Here is a 15,504-nt window from a genome sequence, read left to right as displayed (position 1 = left end):
GCTTGGCACATAATAAGCACCCTAGATAAGAGTTAGCTATTTTTAGTACATGTGCTGAAGTGATCACAAGAGTTAGCTATTTTTAATATCATTATCATCTTTATCATTATCTTTTCCAGAAAGCCTTTTCTAATCCAGTCTTTTCCCATTCCTGTATGCACTCCTGCTGTTCTAGATCTCCAGGGAATGCTGGGCATATTACTCAACATAAGTATAATCTTCAATTTTATTCGTCTTCTTCTTAGACTGCATAACATACTTGAGGTAATCATTATCTTTCATATTTCTTTCCCTCACCTAGGACAGTATGTAGCACAAAGAGCTGCTCGACAGATGACTGAACTGGGAAAAAACTCACTGGTTTGATCAACAGCTTTATTAGAATTTGAACTACAACTTTATTCTAATCTTTTATTTTCTGGCCATATGTTTCAAGGAAACATGTTCAAAATTTATGAGAGTTGACTATAAAATGGTATAGATAGGGGTGCCTGGGTGGCTCAGTCAGTTGAGCGTCCAACTTTGGCTCAGGTCATGATCTCACAGTTCATGAGTTCGAGCCCCATGTTGGTCTCTGAGCTGATAGCTCAGAGCCTGGAGCCTGCTTCGAATTCTGTCTCCTTCTCTCTCTGCCCTTCCCCCACTCACACTCTATCTCTCTCTCTGTCTCAAAAATAAATAAACATTAAAAAAATTTTTAAATGGTACAGACAGACAAATATTCAGAGGAAAATAGATTCTTGCATTTGACCCCCTCAGACACTACCAATACTTGCCCTTCAGTGCTCGGTCGATTATGCGTATGGCCATCGTCATGAGGGTCCAGCACTTAGAACATATGTCTGCAGAACTGGAGCAGAGGCATCATTACTCACTGTTAGTGACATCACCCACCCTACCAGCAAGGCATGCAGCACTTACCTACAACATCTCCTCACGTCGTCATAGTCTGTCATGTCAATGTCAAACACCAATTCTTTTTCCTGAGCCTGGAAAGCTCCCAGCTTCACTGTATTGTGTTGATTGGGCTACAGATAGGGGGAAAATATTTAAATATCTTAAATATATATATATATATATATATATATATATATATATACACATACATATACATATATATGTATACACACACACACAGACACACACACATAACCCAAAACAAACAAAAAAACCAAACAAAAAATTCAGTTTTTTTTTTATTTATTTAAAAAATTTTTTTAACGTTTATTTATTTTTGAGACAGAGAGAGACAGAGCATGAATGGGTGAGGGTCAGAGAGAGAGAGGGAGACACAGAATCTGAAACAGGCTCCAGGCTCTGAGCTGTCAGCACAGAGCCAGACGCGGGGCTCAAACCCACAGACCACGAGATCATGACCTGAGCCGAAGTTGGATGCCTAACCAACTGAGCCACCCAGGTGCCCCTCAATCAGTTTCTATAAGAGCTGTCATGCTGTCAATTATGCTGTTTTCCACCCACACAAAAAAAGTGGCCAAAGAGAAATGAAGAAACCATAATATAATGCCAATTCTATTTCAAAGTTCATTAATTTGGATTCTGTGCATCCAGAATTGATGACAGTATACATTTACTTAAAACAGGTTTTGATAAATCTATATTGCCATATTTTTTTCAGTTCTACTGAGATATAATTGACATGTAACATTGAATAATAAATATTTGTTATTTTTAGGTTTCTGATAAGGAAGAAAGTACATACAAATAATTAATGCCCTATTGTAAGCTGTTTTAAGGACCTTTAACTGTTACTGGACATATAAGTAACAAAAATGTATTTAAAATTTTTCAATAGGGGTGCCTGGCTGGTTCAGTCAGTAGAGCATGCGACTCTATCTCAGGGTTGTGAGTTCAAGTCCCTCACTGGGTGTAGAGATTACTTAAAAGTAAAATCTTTAAAAAATAAATAAAATATTTCAATAATCCAAAATATCTCAATTAGTTCAAACTGAGCCTTTGGCTTAAGCTGTAAGTAGCCTCCTTTGAGGTTATGGATCACCAGGCATAGAAGGCAGACCGAATACAGATACTTATCTTGCTCTCCTAAACTTGCACAAAAATGATAGTAAAGATTTTTTTTTTTTTGGATAGTAAAGATTTTCTTAAGAAAGGCATGTCTTGGGGCATTCCTGAGCCTGGGTGGCTTAGTTAGTTGAACGTTCAACTTTGGCTCAGGTCATGATCCCACAGTTTGTGAGTTTGAGCCCCACATTGGGCTTGCTGCTGTCAGCACGGAGCCTACTTTGGATCCTCTATCCCCCGGCCCCCTGCTCCTCTCCCACTTGTGCGCTCTCTCTCTCAAAAATAAACATTAAAAAAAAAAAAAGCATGTCTTTTAAGAAAGAACCAAAAAGGAGAAGATACCACCACGATTTTTATAAGATACCCATAAGAGCTGAATCTTAAGCTCTCAGTAAGGAAAGATAAGAAGCAACCCAATTTACACCTCAGCATCCCTAAAAAACTCTGGTCACAATTGGTATCTCTGGAGTAAGAATGTGCACGTGCGTGCGTGCATGTGTGAGGTGTTGGTAAAGCTAAGACTAAAAATAAGAGTATTCGTTAAAAATCTTTTTATGAAGCAGTTCCCCAGATTCTTCCATTTACTCTGCAGAGCTAGGTGACTGTGCAAAGACACCTGAATTATTATCTGGAGAACCTCAAACAGTGGGTCTTTGGACTGGGATGAGGGGCAGGAACAACAGGTACAGCTGAAGAAAGATGTGTTGTACTGATATACAGGGGATTAAGTGGACATTTACATGTGGAAAGTTGAGACCCTGCCCTCTTCCCCTACATCTATACCCTATCGCTGCCACCCGGGGAGGAGACCAGAAGATTCCTGTCTGAAGAATCTGCTCAGGAGTGTCAGGCACTGTTAAAGGCTCTAGGAATATAGATCAGTGATCAAAACAGATCTCTGTGCTAGTGGAGTTTTCATTCAAGCAAAGAGCTAGAGAAACTGACAACAGAGCTTCTTCCCAAAAAGATGACCAAGCCAGATCACCTTGTAATAAAGAAATCTCAGTCATGTATACAGAACTTCCAATCAGCTTTTTTAGTACTCTATTTTTATTTTTTTCAATATATGAAATTTATTGTCAAATTGGTTTCCATACAACACCCAGTGCCCATCCCAAAAGGTGCCCTCCTCGATACCCATCACCCACTCTCCCCTCCCTCCCACTCCCCATCAACCCTCAGTTTGTTCTCAGTTTTTAAGAGTCTCTTATGCTTTGGCTTTCTCCCACTCTAACCTCTTTTTTTTTTTTTTTCCCTTCCCCTCCCCCATGGGTTTCTGTTAAGTTTCTCAGGATCCACATAAGAGTACTCTATTTTTATTTTTTTTTCTTTAAAAAAAAATTTTTTTTTAACGTTTATTTATTTTTGAGACAGAAAGAGATAGAGCATGAACGGGGGAGGGTCAGAGAGAGAGGGAGACACAGAATCTGAAACAGGCTCCAGGCTCTGAGCTGTCAGCACAGAGCCCGACGCGGGGCTCGAACCCACAAACTGAGATCGTGACCTGAGCTGAAGTCGGATGCTTAGCCGACTGAGCCACCCAGGCACCCCAAGAGTACTCTATTTTTAAATATAAGCAACATGCAAGACATTATCAGACTTATGAGGCAAGCCTCTAATATGAAAGAGGGGAAAAAACAGGAAAAAAAGCAACCTTGAGAAAACAAGACTGTACAACAGAATTAAAAAAAAAAAACAAAACTATCATTGATATCCTCAGATAAGACATATCAATGAAAAAAAAAGTTCTTGGAAATTAAAATATAATAGCAGAAGTGAAAACCTCTGAGGAAATTCCCCAGAAAGTAGGGCCAAAGGACAAAAAAATAGAAAACAGGAGGAAAAAAAATTAGTGAATCAGTTTAAGACACGTAATATCTGACTATAGGATTTCTGGAGAGACCAGAGAAAAATTATAGATAGGACAAATTGTATTAAAAAAAAAAAAAAGGTAGGGGCCCTGGCCGGCTCAGATCAAGATCAGACTCTTCACCTCTGGGTTGTAAGTTTGAGCTCCATGTTGGGTGTAGAGATTACTTAAAAATAAAATCACGGAGGAGCCTGGGTGGCTCAGTTGGTTGAGCATCTGATTTCAGCTCAGGTCATGATCTCACTGTTTGCAAGCCCTGCATCAGGCTTTGTGTTGACAGCTCAGAGCCTGGAGCCTACTTCGGATTCTGTGTCTCCCTCTCTCTCTGCCCCTCCCTGGCTCACAGTCGGTCTCTCTTGCTCTCAAAAATAAACAAACATAAAAAAATAAAATAAAATCTTTTTTTTTTTAAATTTTTTTTCAACGTTTTTTATTTATTTTTGGGACAGAGAGAGACAGAGCATGAACGGGGGAGGGGCAGAGAGAGGGAGACACAGAATCGGAAACAGGCTCCAGGCTCCGAGCCATCAGCCCAGAGCCCGACCCGGGGCTCGAACTCACGGACCGCGAGATCGTGACCTGGCTGAAGTCGGACACTCAACGGACTGCGCCACCCAGGCGCCCCTAAAATCTTTTTTTTTAACTCAAAAATAAAATCTAAAAAAAAAAAAAAGTAAAAGGGAAATTTCCTAGAATTGAAGGACATGAGTTCATGATCATGAGTCCATCAAGTATTTAGCACAATAGGTACAAAAAGATGCATGTCAAGCGAAATTTTAGAACATTAGGGACAGAGGGGAGCAGAAAAGCCTAAGAGCTTTCAGATCCAACACAGTGGGACAAGAATCAGAATGGGGGTCTTAATAGCAACACTGGAAACAAGCAGGTAATGCAAAATTCTAAGGGAAAATGATTTAGAAACTCAACCATTAGTTAAGCATAAATGTAGAATGAAGGTATTTTCCAGATACAGAAGGTATCAAATGTTTTGTCTTCCATGCATCTTTTCTCAGGAAGCTCAGGGAGGATGTGCTCTACCAGAACAAGGAAGTAAACCAAAAAGAGAACAAAGGATTTGGGTAACACAGGATCCAAAATAGGAGAGAGGTGGAAGGACATTGGGGTGATTACAAGATCATATTTATCCAACAGGCTTAGAGGGCAATCAGTCCAGCTTGGGGGTCAGAAGTCTGCCAGGGAAATTTTTTCAGGGTGAAATTGACAAACTACCTGTTAGGTCTGAACACATTGGGATATTCAGACAATTGGCAAGGAGTTTGGGGTTGACTTAGTGATCGACCCCTGATTTTTAATCTAACAAATATATTAGAAGCATGTGGAAATGGGAAGGTGAGGTGAGGGTAGGCGGTGAGGTAAAAGAAAGCTAAACTCTCATCTGCCAGATTGGAAAGTCAGTAGATAATGCTTAAAATAGAAAAATGGGAGAAATATAAAAATGTTACTTACAGACAAGGCGGCAAATACCTTAAGAATCAGCTAAAAGAAAGTGGTTGCCTCTGGGGAGCAGAAAATAATGGAAAGAGAAAGAGATCCTTAAAAAAAAAAAAAGCCTAATTAACCCATGCTCATGGATGGGAAGAAATATTATTAAAATGTCTATACTACCCAAAGCAATCTATACATTCAATGTAATCCCTATCAAAATAACACCAGCATTCTTCCCAGAGCTAGAACAAACAACTCTAAAATTTGTATGGAACCAGAAAAGACCCTAAATAGCCAAAGTAATGTTGAAAAAGAGAACCAAAGCTGGAGGCATCACAATTCCAGACTTCAAGCTGTATTACAAAGCTATAATCATCAAGACAGTATGATACTGGCACAAAAGCAGACACATGGATCAATGGAACAGAATAAAGAACCCAGAAATGTATGGCCAACTAATCTTTGACAAAGCAAGAAAGAATGTCCAATGGAAAAAAGGCAGCCTCTTTAGCAAATGGTGTTGGGAAGACTGGAGAGCAACATGCAGAAGAATGAACCAGGACCACTTTTTTACACCATACACAAAAATAAACCCAAAATGGATGAAAGACCTAAATGTAAGACAGGAAACCATCAAAATACTAGAGGAGAAAATAGGCAACAACCTCTCTGATCTTTGCCGCAGCAACTTCTTACTAGACATGTTTCCGGAAGCAAGGGAAACAAAAGCAAAAATGAACTATTGGGACCTCATCAAGATAAAAAGCTTCTGCACAGCAAGGAAACAATCAACCAAACTAAAAGGTAAATATTTGCAAATGACATATCTGATAAAGGGCATCAAACTCAACACCCAAAAAACAACCAGTTAAGAAATGGGCAGAACACATGAACAGACTTTTCCAAAGAAGACATCCAGATGGCTAACAGACACATGAAAAGATGCTCAACATCACCCATCATCAGGGAAATACATTTCAAAATCACAATGAGATACCACCTCCCAGCTGTCAGAATGGCTAAAATTAACAACTCAGGAAACAACAGATGTTGGTAAGGATGTGGAGAAAGGGGAACCCTCTTGCACTGTTGGTGGGAATGCAAACTGGTGCAGCCACTCTGGAGAATAGTATGGAGGTTCCTCAAAAAATTAAAAATAGAGCTACCCTACAATTGCACTACTAGGTATTTATCCAAAGGATACAAAAATGCTGATTTGAAGGGGCACATGCACCCCAATGTTGATAGCACAATATATTAGTAATAGCCAAATTATGGAAAGAGCCCAAATGTCCATCGACTGATGAATGGATGAAGATGTGGTATATACACACAATAGAATATTACTTGGGGATCAAAAAGAATGAAATCTTGCCATTCACAACGTGAATGGAACTAGAATGTATTATGTTAAGCGAAGTAAGTCAGAGAATGACAAATATCATATGATTTGACTCCTGGAATTTAAGAGACAAAACAGATGAACATAGGGGAAGGGAAGGAAAAATAAAAACAGAGAGGGAGGCAAACCATGAGACTCTTAAATACAGAGAACAAACTGAGGGCTGCTGGAGGGGTGCTGGTTGGGCAGATGGGCTAAATGGATGATGGGCATTAAGGAGGGCACTTATTAGGATGAGCACTGAGTGTTGTATTTAAGTGATGAATCACTAAATTCTATTCCTGAAATCATTATTACACTGTTAACTAACTTGGATTTAAATAAAATTTAAAAAAATGAGATTTATTCTCCTTCATTTATTCTCCTTAAAGAGAAGGAACAGAGCGACACTTTGGCCCTTCTATAGAGATTTCAGTTTTTTGTTTAAAAAAAAAAATTATTTTTTTACATTTATTTATTTTTGAGAGACAGAGTGAGATGGTGCACGAGTTGGGCAGGGGTAGAGAGAGGAGACAGAATCCGAAGCAGGCTCCAGGCTCTGAGCAAGCTGTCAGCACAGAGCCCCACGTGGGGCTCAAACCCACGAACCGTGAGATCATGACCTGAGCCCAAGTTGGACGCTCAACCGACTGAGCCACTCAGGGACCCCTAGAGATTTCCATTTTAATCTCTATCCCTAAAGAGAAGTAGGGATGCCTGGCTGGCTTAGTGGTAGAGCATGTGACTCACGAGTTCAAGCCCCATATTGGGCACAGAGATTACTAAAAAAAAAAAAAAAAAAATTGGGGTGCCTGGGTGGCTCAGTTGGTTGAGTGTCCAACTCTTGATTTTGGCTCAGGTCATGATCCCAGGGTCGTGGCATGGAGTCCAGCATCAGGCCTCCGCACTGAGCATGGAGCCTGCTTGAGATTCTTTCTCTCTCTCTCTCTCTGCCCCCTCCCCTGCTTGCACTTTATCTCTCTCTAAAATTAGAAAAAAAAAAAATCTAAATAAAAAAAAATAAGTAAAAAATAAACTAGCTTAAAAAAAAAATAAAGAGAAGTAAACTGCTCCAAAGCATTTTTCTTGCCTGCCTTTTTAAATGTCTTCTCCCCTTCCCTTGGGATTTATATCAGAAAACCTGGGTTCAGGTCTCAGGTCTACAATTTGGAAACTGTGTCTCCTGGGACAAATTATTTAAGTTCTCTCAGCCTGTTTTCTCCTTGTAAAAATATAATGAGGATTGATATGAAAAATAAGTTATACGAGACATGGAAAAGCTCCATACAAAAGCTACTATCACATGAATGTATTTCTCCCCCCATGTGTGTATTTTTTTTTCTTTAAATGTTTCATTTACTTTTGAGAGAGAGCACAAGCAGTGGAGTGCAGAGAGAAAGAGGGGAACAGAGGATTTGAAACAGGCTCTTTGCTGACAGCAGACAGCCAGATGCAGGGCTCGAACTCACAAACTGTGAAATCACGACTTGGGCTGAAGTCAGATGCTTAACCAACTGAGCCACCCAGGCGCTTCCCCCCATGTGTGTACTTTTATTTTTATTTATTTTTTAAAAATGTTTATTTATTCTTTGAGAGAGAGAGAGAGCATGAGCAGGGAAGAGGCAGAGAGAGAGAGAGAGACATAATCTAAAGCATGCTCCAGGCTCTGAGCTGTTAGCAGAGCCTGACGCAGGGCCTGAACCCACGAACTGTGAGACCATGACCTGAGCCGAAGTCGGGAGCTCAATCGACTGAGCCATCCAAGCGCCCCCCACCCCCATGTGTGTATTTTTAAGGAGAGAAAGAAGGGCAATTTTGGTATGTTCATTCATTCAACAAGTATTTACAGTGTACTCTCTCTGCCAGCCACTATTCTAGGCATTTAGACTGTATCAGTGACAATGGGTAGGAGGAGTGGGGCAAGTTGCAGTAGGCCTCACTGAATGAAGACGTGAGGAGGTGAAGGAAGGAACCGAGAAGGTATCTGGTAAATGGGTTCTGGGCGGTGGAAACTGCTCGAGCAAAGGCCAGTGTGGCAGGAGTGGAGTGAGTAAGGCAGAGAGAGGGGCTTTTACTCTGAGTGAAATGAGAAGCCGTAAGAGAATGGTTTTGAGCAGAGGAATCACAGAATCTGACTTTTTTTTTTTTAATTTTTTTTTTAACATTTATTTATTTTTGAGACAGAGAGAGAGCATAAACAGGGGAGGGTAAGAGAAAGAGGGAGACACGGAATCTGGAACAGGCTCCAGGCTCTGACTGTCAGCACAGAGCCCGACGCGGGGCTCGAACCCACGGACCGCGAGATCATGACCTGAGCCAAAGTCAGATGCCTAACCGACTGAGCCACCCAGGCGCCCCAGGATCTGGCTTGTTTTAAAAGGATCATTGGCTGCTGTGTTGAGAATAGACTCTAGAGTCTATAGGAGCAAATTGTTAGGAAGTTTTTACAGTAATTCAGATGAGAGATGATGACAGTGGTAGTGGCACTGGTACCAGTCGTTGGATTTCAGATATTATTTTGGTAGACCTAAAGAGATTTCCTAATGGAAACAGATATAGGAGTATGAGAGAAAGAGAGGAATCAAGACTAACTTCATGGGATGCTTGGCTGGCTCATTGGGTACAGCATGTGACTCCAGATCTCAGTGTCATGTTGAATATAGACATTATTAAAAAAAAAACCAAAAAACAAAAAACTCCAAAGCTGGAAGAGAATATGTAATTCTTTTAAAATTCCCTCATTTAAACCACACTGACATCCTCATTTAGTCTTTTTAAAAAATAAAGTTCAGGGGAGGCGCCTGGGTGGCTCAGTCAGTTAACTGTTTGACTTCAGCTCAGGTCGTGATCTCACCATTCCCGAGTTGGAGCCCCGTGTCAGGCTCTGTGCTGACGGCTTAGACCCTGGAGCCTGTTTCAAACTGTGTCTCCCTCTCTGTCTCTGCCCGGCCCCTGGTTGTGCTCTCTCTCTCAAAAATAATAAACATTAAAAAAAATTGTTAAAAAAATTTTATTATTATTTTTTTAAACATTTATTTATTTTTGAGAGACAGAGACAGAGTACAAGCAGGGGAGGGGCAGAGAGAGAAGGAGAGACTTAGAATCCGAAGCAGGCTCCAGGCTCTGAGCTGTCAGGACAGTGGCTGACGCCGGCTCGAACCCACTAACCATGAGATTATGACCTGAACCGAAGTCAGATGCTTAACCTACTGAGCCACCCAGGCGCCCCTCATTTAGTTTTTTTGCCCGATACTCAATTTTTTTGTCCTAGTGAGAATACAACCAATTCATTTCCAAATGATTTCCAACCAGTAATGCAGAGTATCAAGAACAACAGCAAAAAAAATATTACAATCTACTTGCAAAAAGATAAATAAAGTGTGGCTCTTCAACTAGAATTAACTCTAAGAATGTAATCTCAAAACAATGGGGGGCTCCAACCCATTCTTGGTTTAAAAAATGAAACATAATACATAAAAAATTGATTTCTTACTCTGTGGGAGTATACTGCGCCTATATCAATCTTGTATGGATTCATTTTCTGCATCTCCTTTTCCAGATCACTCTGGTTGTTGAAGGATTGGTAGCGAATGTAAATATCATCTTTCAATGTGAATGAAAATTCACGGTGTTGAAAGTAATTCTTTGTCACTGCAAAATAAATATACAATTTTAAAGTTATTTTGGTATTTTATTTAGCACAGGGCATTATAACATCAACCAATGAGAAGATATTTTGAATAAGCCTGTGTGCTCAACACTGTGCTACATGCTAAAAAAAAGACTTCCTAATTTGAAGGGGCTTACTATCCTGCATCTGATAGGAAAAAGTAAAAATGAAGAAAAAGATGCATTAAGTGTTTTAAATATGTAATGCCATCTGTCTCTCTTCGGTGGGCACTAATAAATTCAACTGCGAAGAGGTCAGTACCTCTCCTCTCCCGGGAGATGCTCCGCTTGTCCCTGATACAGAACAGGCCTCTGTAGTTAAAGCTATGACCCGGTAATCTCCCTGGTTCAGGCGCCGCGGCCGGTAAACGGGGCACCGAATGTCAGTCCGACCAGGTAGAGGAAGGAGCAGCGGCTCGGCCTTTCTCTGTGGCCGGAGGCTGGTTACCCTAACCTCTCTTGGCCCATTTACACCTCAGATGTGGTGGCGAGGTCTCGAGATAATGCGCGAAGGCTCCTGGCACAAAGCCTAGTGCATAGTTAGCACTTCTATTGTCATTCTAAGGTACCCTCCCAGAACCTCCTCACCGTCCCTTCCGAGCCACTACCCACTCCGCTCCCGGCTTCCATCACCTCCACCATAGTTGAGCCAGCGATAGTATTGGGCGTAGGGAAAAAGCCTCCGGTAATAAAGTTTAAGAAGCTCCGGCAGCTCGGCGGGGTCAAACGTCTCCATGGAGCGCGGGGCTCACTGTCTGCAGGACTACGACAAGAATTGGCGGGAATCACACAGCCGGAGCTTCTGTCACTACGCAGGCGCGCTGTGGCCGTGGCCGGGCGTCTGCGCCGGCTGCTGGGAATTGTAGTTCTCTCTTGGGGGTTGGCCTGGGCGTGGCGCAGTCTCTGCCTATCAGCACCGACGCTAGGTCCACCGCCCCTGTGGGTAGAAGGAAGCTGCCCCCTTTCCCGGAAGCTGTGCAGAAAGGTGAGCGCTTGAGCCTAGGTTCTTAAAATGAAGGAGAAAATGATGTTCTCCGCTAACTGTATGAATGTCTTAGAAATAACGCATTTGAACAATGTAAGCCAATATCTTTTTTAAGAGGGTTTGAAAATTAATTCTTCATAGAATTATTAGGTACGATATGTGGAAATAAACGAAGACCAACCTAATGAGAAAATCAAAGACTATTCGGAGCTTGCTATATAGCAAGGAGGTCAGCTGCAGACACTTGAGTTTTGGCAGAGTCAAAGGCAGGCAGAAGAGTGGAAAAGCTTTATAGTGGAGGGGGAGGGGAGAAGGTTTCAGGCTTGTTTGCATGGAAAAGCTGTAGTTGGACTAACTAGGAGCAGGGGCATTCTATGTGACTGATTCGGGGCTCATATTTGGCTTCCTCTGGTTGGTCCTAAATTGGAAGTGGCCACAAAATCTAGGGAGGCTGTCATTTATTAATCAAGTCCTGGCCATTTTGGGCCAGTTGCTGCAGGGCTTTTGGTTTGGCTTCCTAAACTGTCACTAGAGACAGCAGTCTGACTTCTGTAAGTCTGACTTATAGCAGGCTGGCTTCCTGAGCTGTTTATTATAGATAAGGGGATTGGTTTCCTGGGTAGGCTTGTTCAGGTTGTGGGTCAGAGTTCTGTTTTTTGGTTTTTAAGTAAACTCTGTGCCCAGAATTGGGCTAGAACTCATGACCCTGAGTTGCACGCTCTACTGACTGAGCCAGCCGGGTACCCTCAGAATTCTGTTGTTTTTATATATTATCTGGCTACTCTTTGTACATTCAGTCTCTCAAATAGAACACCCCAGGGATCTTGCAATATCATGGAGAGCTTTCCGAGTAAGAAAGGAGCCTGTTTGCTGCTAATGTGCAAATCTGCCAATCAGTTGTACCTAGTAAAGATACACCTCATTGCAAATGTGGACTGGGGTGGGCAGTCTATAATCACAAAAATATGTCATTTGAAAGCCATTATTTTCATGAATTTTATGTTTCCAATACCGATAGAAGAGAAAGGAGAAAATAGAATCTCTAGTAAGTTATTATTAGCCTAATCTTGAAAATGATCACTGGTCTCTCAGCTCCTGTGGACAAAGTGGTCAAAAGCAGGCTCTGGGCAGGCTATACTTATTTGAATATTCCTTAAAATCTGGTTTCCTGCACAAATCTTAGTTGATTTTTACAATCCCTATGCATTTTGCTTTGGGTGAATTTTGTTATTGGGAAAGTCTTCACTCTTTTCCAGAGTGAAAAGTGCTCTTTTCCAGAACCACTTGTCTCTGGAATTTTTCTTTCTTTCTTTTTTTTTTTTTTTTTAGTGTGTATTCATTTTGAGAGAGTGCAGGTGGGGAGAGGGGCAGAGGAAGAGAGAGAATCTCAAGCAGGCTCACCTGAAGGGGCCAAGATATAAGGGGAAAAAAAGCAAAGGAAGTTATATTTATTGAGTTCCTACTGTATGCTCAATTTATTTAACGTTAGTTTTTTCATCAGGAAAAAGGGAATAATAATAATAGCTAATATTTATATAACATTTGCTGTGCTGTGAAGTACCCTTTTGAGAATTTCCCCTCTACTTTACACCTGTCAGAGTGGCTAAAATAGGGGCACCTGGGTGGCTCAGTCGGTTGGGCGTCTGACTCTTGGTTTTGGCTCAGGTCATGATCTTATGGGTCATAGGTCCGGGCCCCGCATTGGGCTCTGTGCTGATGCCACGGAGCCTGCTTGGGATTCTGTCTCCCTCTCTCTCTGCCCCTCCCCTGCTCTCTCTCTCTCTCTCTCTCAAAAATGGATAAATATTAAAAAAAAAGTATTAAAAAAAAGAATGGCTAAAATAAGAGAAGAAAAAATAGGTGTTGGCAAGGATGTAGAGAAAAAAGAACCTTTGTGAATTGCTGGTGGAAATGTAAATTGATGCAGCTACTATGGAAAACAGTATGGAACTTCCTCAAAAAATTAAAAATAGAAATACCATGATCCGTTAATTCCACTACTGGGTATCTACCCAAAGAAAATGAAAGCACTAATTAGAAAAGATATATGCACCACTATATTTATTGCAGCATTATTTACAGTAGCAAAGTTATGGAGGCAACCCAAGTATCCACCAATAGATGAATGGGTAAAGATGTGATATATTTATAGACCCATACAATGGAATAGCAATCAGCCATAAAAGAGAATGAGATCTTGCCATTTGCAACAACACGAATGGACCTAGAGAATATAACGCTAAGTGAGATAAGTGAGACGGAAAGACAAATACCTTATGATTTCACTCATGTGGAATCTAAGAAACAAAAAGACAAAGAAACAGACTCTTAGACACAGAGAACAAACTGGTGGTTGCTAGAGAGGAGGTGGGTAGGGGATGGGTGGAATAGATAAAGGGGATTAAGAAGTATTAACTCTCAGTTATAAAATAAATAGTCACAGAAATAGTCACAGCATAGGGGATATAGTCCATAAGATTGTAATAACACTGTTGGTGACAGATGGTAACTACACTTATCGTGGTAAACACTGAGTAATGTATAGAATTGTTAAAAAACTTTTATCCTTTGTGGGGCGCCTGGGTGGCTCGGTCGGTTAAGCATCCGACTTCGGCTTAGGTCATGATCTCACAGTTTGTGGGTTTGAGCCCCGTGTCAGGCTCTGTGCTGACAGCTTAAAACCTGGAACCTGCTTTGGATTGTGTCTCCCTTTCTCTCTCTGCCCGCCGCCCCCTGCTTGTGCTCTCTCTCTCTCTCTCAAAAATAAACATTAAAAAAATTTAAAAAATGTTATCCCTCGTTAAGAACCCTATATGGTAGATACTAATATTATCCCTATTTTATAGATTGAGAAATACGCAGAGAATTTAAATACTTCGTCCAAGTTCACACTAGCTCGTAAGTGGGAAAGCCAGATAGCCTGGATCCACAGTCTGTGCTTTTAACCCCTAAGCTACATGCTGTGTCTCTACAAGGGGTTGTCGTGAGAATGAAATGAGATAAAGTGAGAGGTCCCTGGCACACTTCATAGGCCAGAACCACTCAGTGTGAGAAAGCTATTCGGTGCAAGTGCTCTGGTATGGAGGTTTTTATCCCAGTTGCCACTGGGAGGCAGTATTGCCATTCAGTTGGTTTCCCCTTGTGCTTTCATCCACAGAGGTGCAAAACCCCTTTGTCCTTCAAGTCTTAGACTAGGTAGCATCCTGTTTACTTTTACTACTTACATCTATTGTCATCCTCTTTGGGTAACCCATCAGTCCCAGGTCTCCCCAAGTTATTTGCAGACTTTGACACTTACCTCCTGGATTCTCCTTCCAGTTCAACTCCTATTGTTATTCTGGGTGTTTTTAGCATGTAAAAAAAGATGATTTATTTGGTAGATAGATGCACAGTTAATGAACATTTGTACTGGGCACTTAGCTAGTCCTGGGGGGGAAATTAATGGCATGGTTTCTGTTTCTGAGAAAGTTACAGCCTAGTAGGGGCCAGAGACACAAATCAAAAAGTGTAATCAAGTGTTATAGATGCATTTGTAAACCAGCTGTCTATTGGTATCAGCATTTTCCTTAAGACTTGGGTAAGATTGGTACGGGGAGCACAGGCACAAAATTGTAAATGGAATGGCACTTTTAGGAAACTGCCGGTGGTTCCATATGGACAGAGCTCAGACCTGAAGGGAAGGCCTGGTGAGAGATGGGGCTGAGAGGCAAGCCATGGCTAAAGCATTGCATGCCAAGTGAGGGAGTGTGGAAATAAAAATTATTTATCTTCCATTTTCGTTCAGCTTTGGTTAAAATTAAAATAAAATATTGATCATATCAGTATTTGATGAGAAGTCTTGGGAGTAAATCATCTTGTTGAAATAAGTAAGTTGAAAATTTGAAGCACTCCTGTGCTAGTTATCTTCCTCTTTAATAAGGTAAGAAAGAGAATATTAGAGAATATGTTCTGATGATGCAAGAGCATAGTAAAGAGAGACTATCTAGTTGGGGCCAAGGTCATATTTAAGTTGAATTATGATAGGTTCAATCTCTTGTTATCATAAACTACTGAAAAGTAATAAAGAGCACCACTATATTTGTTTAATGGCAAAGTTTTAGTTTAATCTTATAG

The 15,504-nt window shown here is 41.0% G+C and overlaps 2 protein-coding genes across 7 annotated transcripts in view; one reads left to right on the top strand and one right to left on the bottom strand.

The window, feature by feature from the left end:
• The window catches only part of PRIM1 (DNA primase subunit 1), a 50,100-nt gene that overhangs the window by 15,418 nt on the left and 19,178 nt on the right, over positions 1 to 15,504 (bottom strand). For 2 of the 6 annotated variants that reach the window (XR_009265606.1, XM_058742331.1), the window contains exons 1-4: positions 11,019 to 11,241; positions 10,231 to 10,388; positions 922 to 1,028; positions 777 to 850 (exon numbers count right to left, since the gene is read on the bottom strand). Coding sequence is in view for 5 of the 6 variants with exons in the window: in XM_058742331.1 (XP_058598314.1) it covers positions 777 to 850; positions 922 to 1,028; positions 10,231 to 10,388; positions 11,019 to 11,142 (463 nt within the window). In the remaining variant the exon portion in view is untranslated. The other 4 variants (XM_058742335.1, XM_058742332.1, XM_058742334.1 and 1 more) reach the window with 4 other exon arrangements.
• HSD17B6 (hydroxysteroid 17-beta dehydrogenase 6) overlaps positions 11,273 to 15,504 on the top strand; it is a 49,003-nt gene continuing 44,771 nt past the window's right edge. The window contains exon 1 of the mRNA XM_058742339.1: positions 11,273 to 11,391. The gene's annotated coding sequence lies outside the window, so the exon portion shown is untranslated. The remainder of the gene's footprint in view (positions 11,392 to 15,504) is intronic.

Source organism: Neofelis nebulosa, chromosome 8 (genome assembly GCF_028018385.1).
Source record: "Neofelis nebulosa isolate mNeoNeb1 chromosome 8, mNeoNeb1.pri, whole genome shotgun sequence".
NCBI lineage: Eukaryota > Metazoa > Chordata > Mammalia > Carnivora > Felidae > Neofelis > Neofelis nebulosa.
This window is presented reverse-complemented; position numbering and strand designations above follow the sequence as displayed.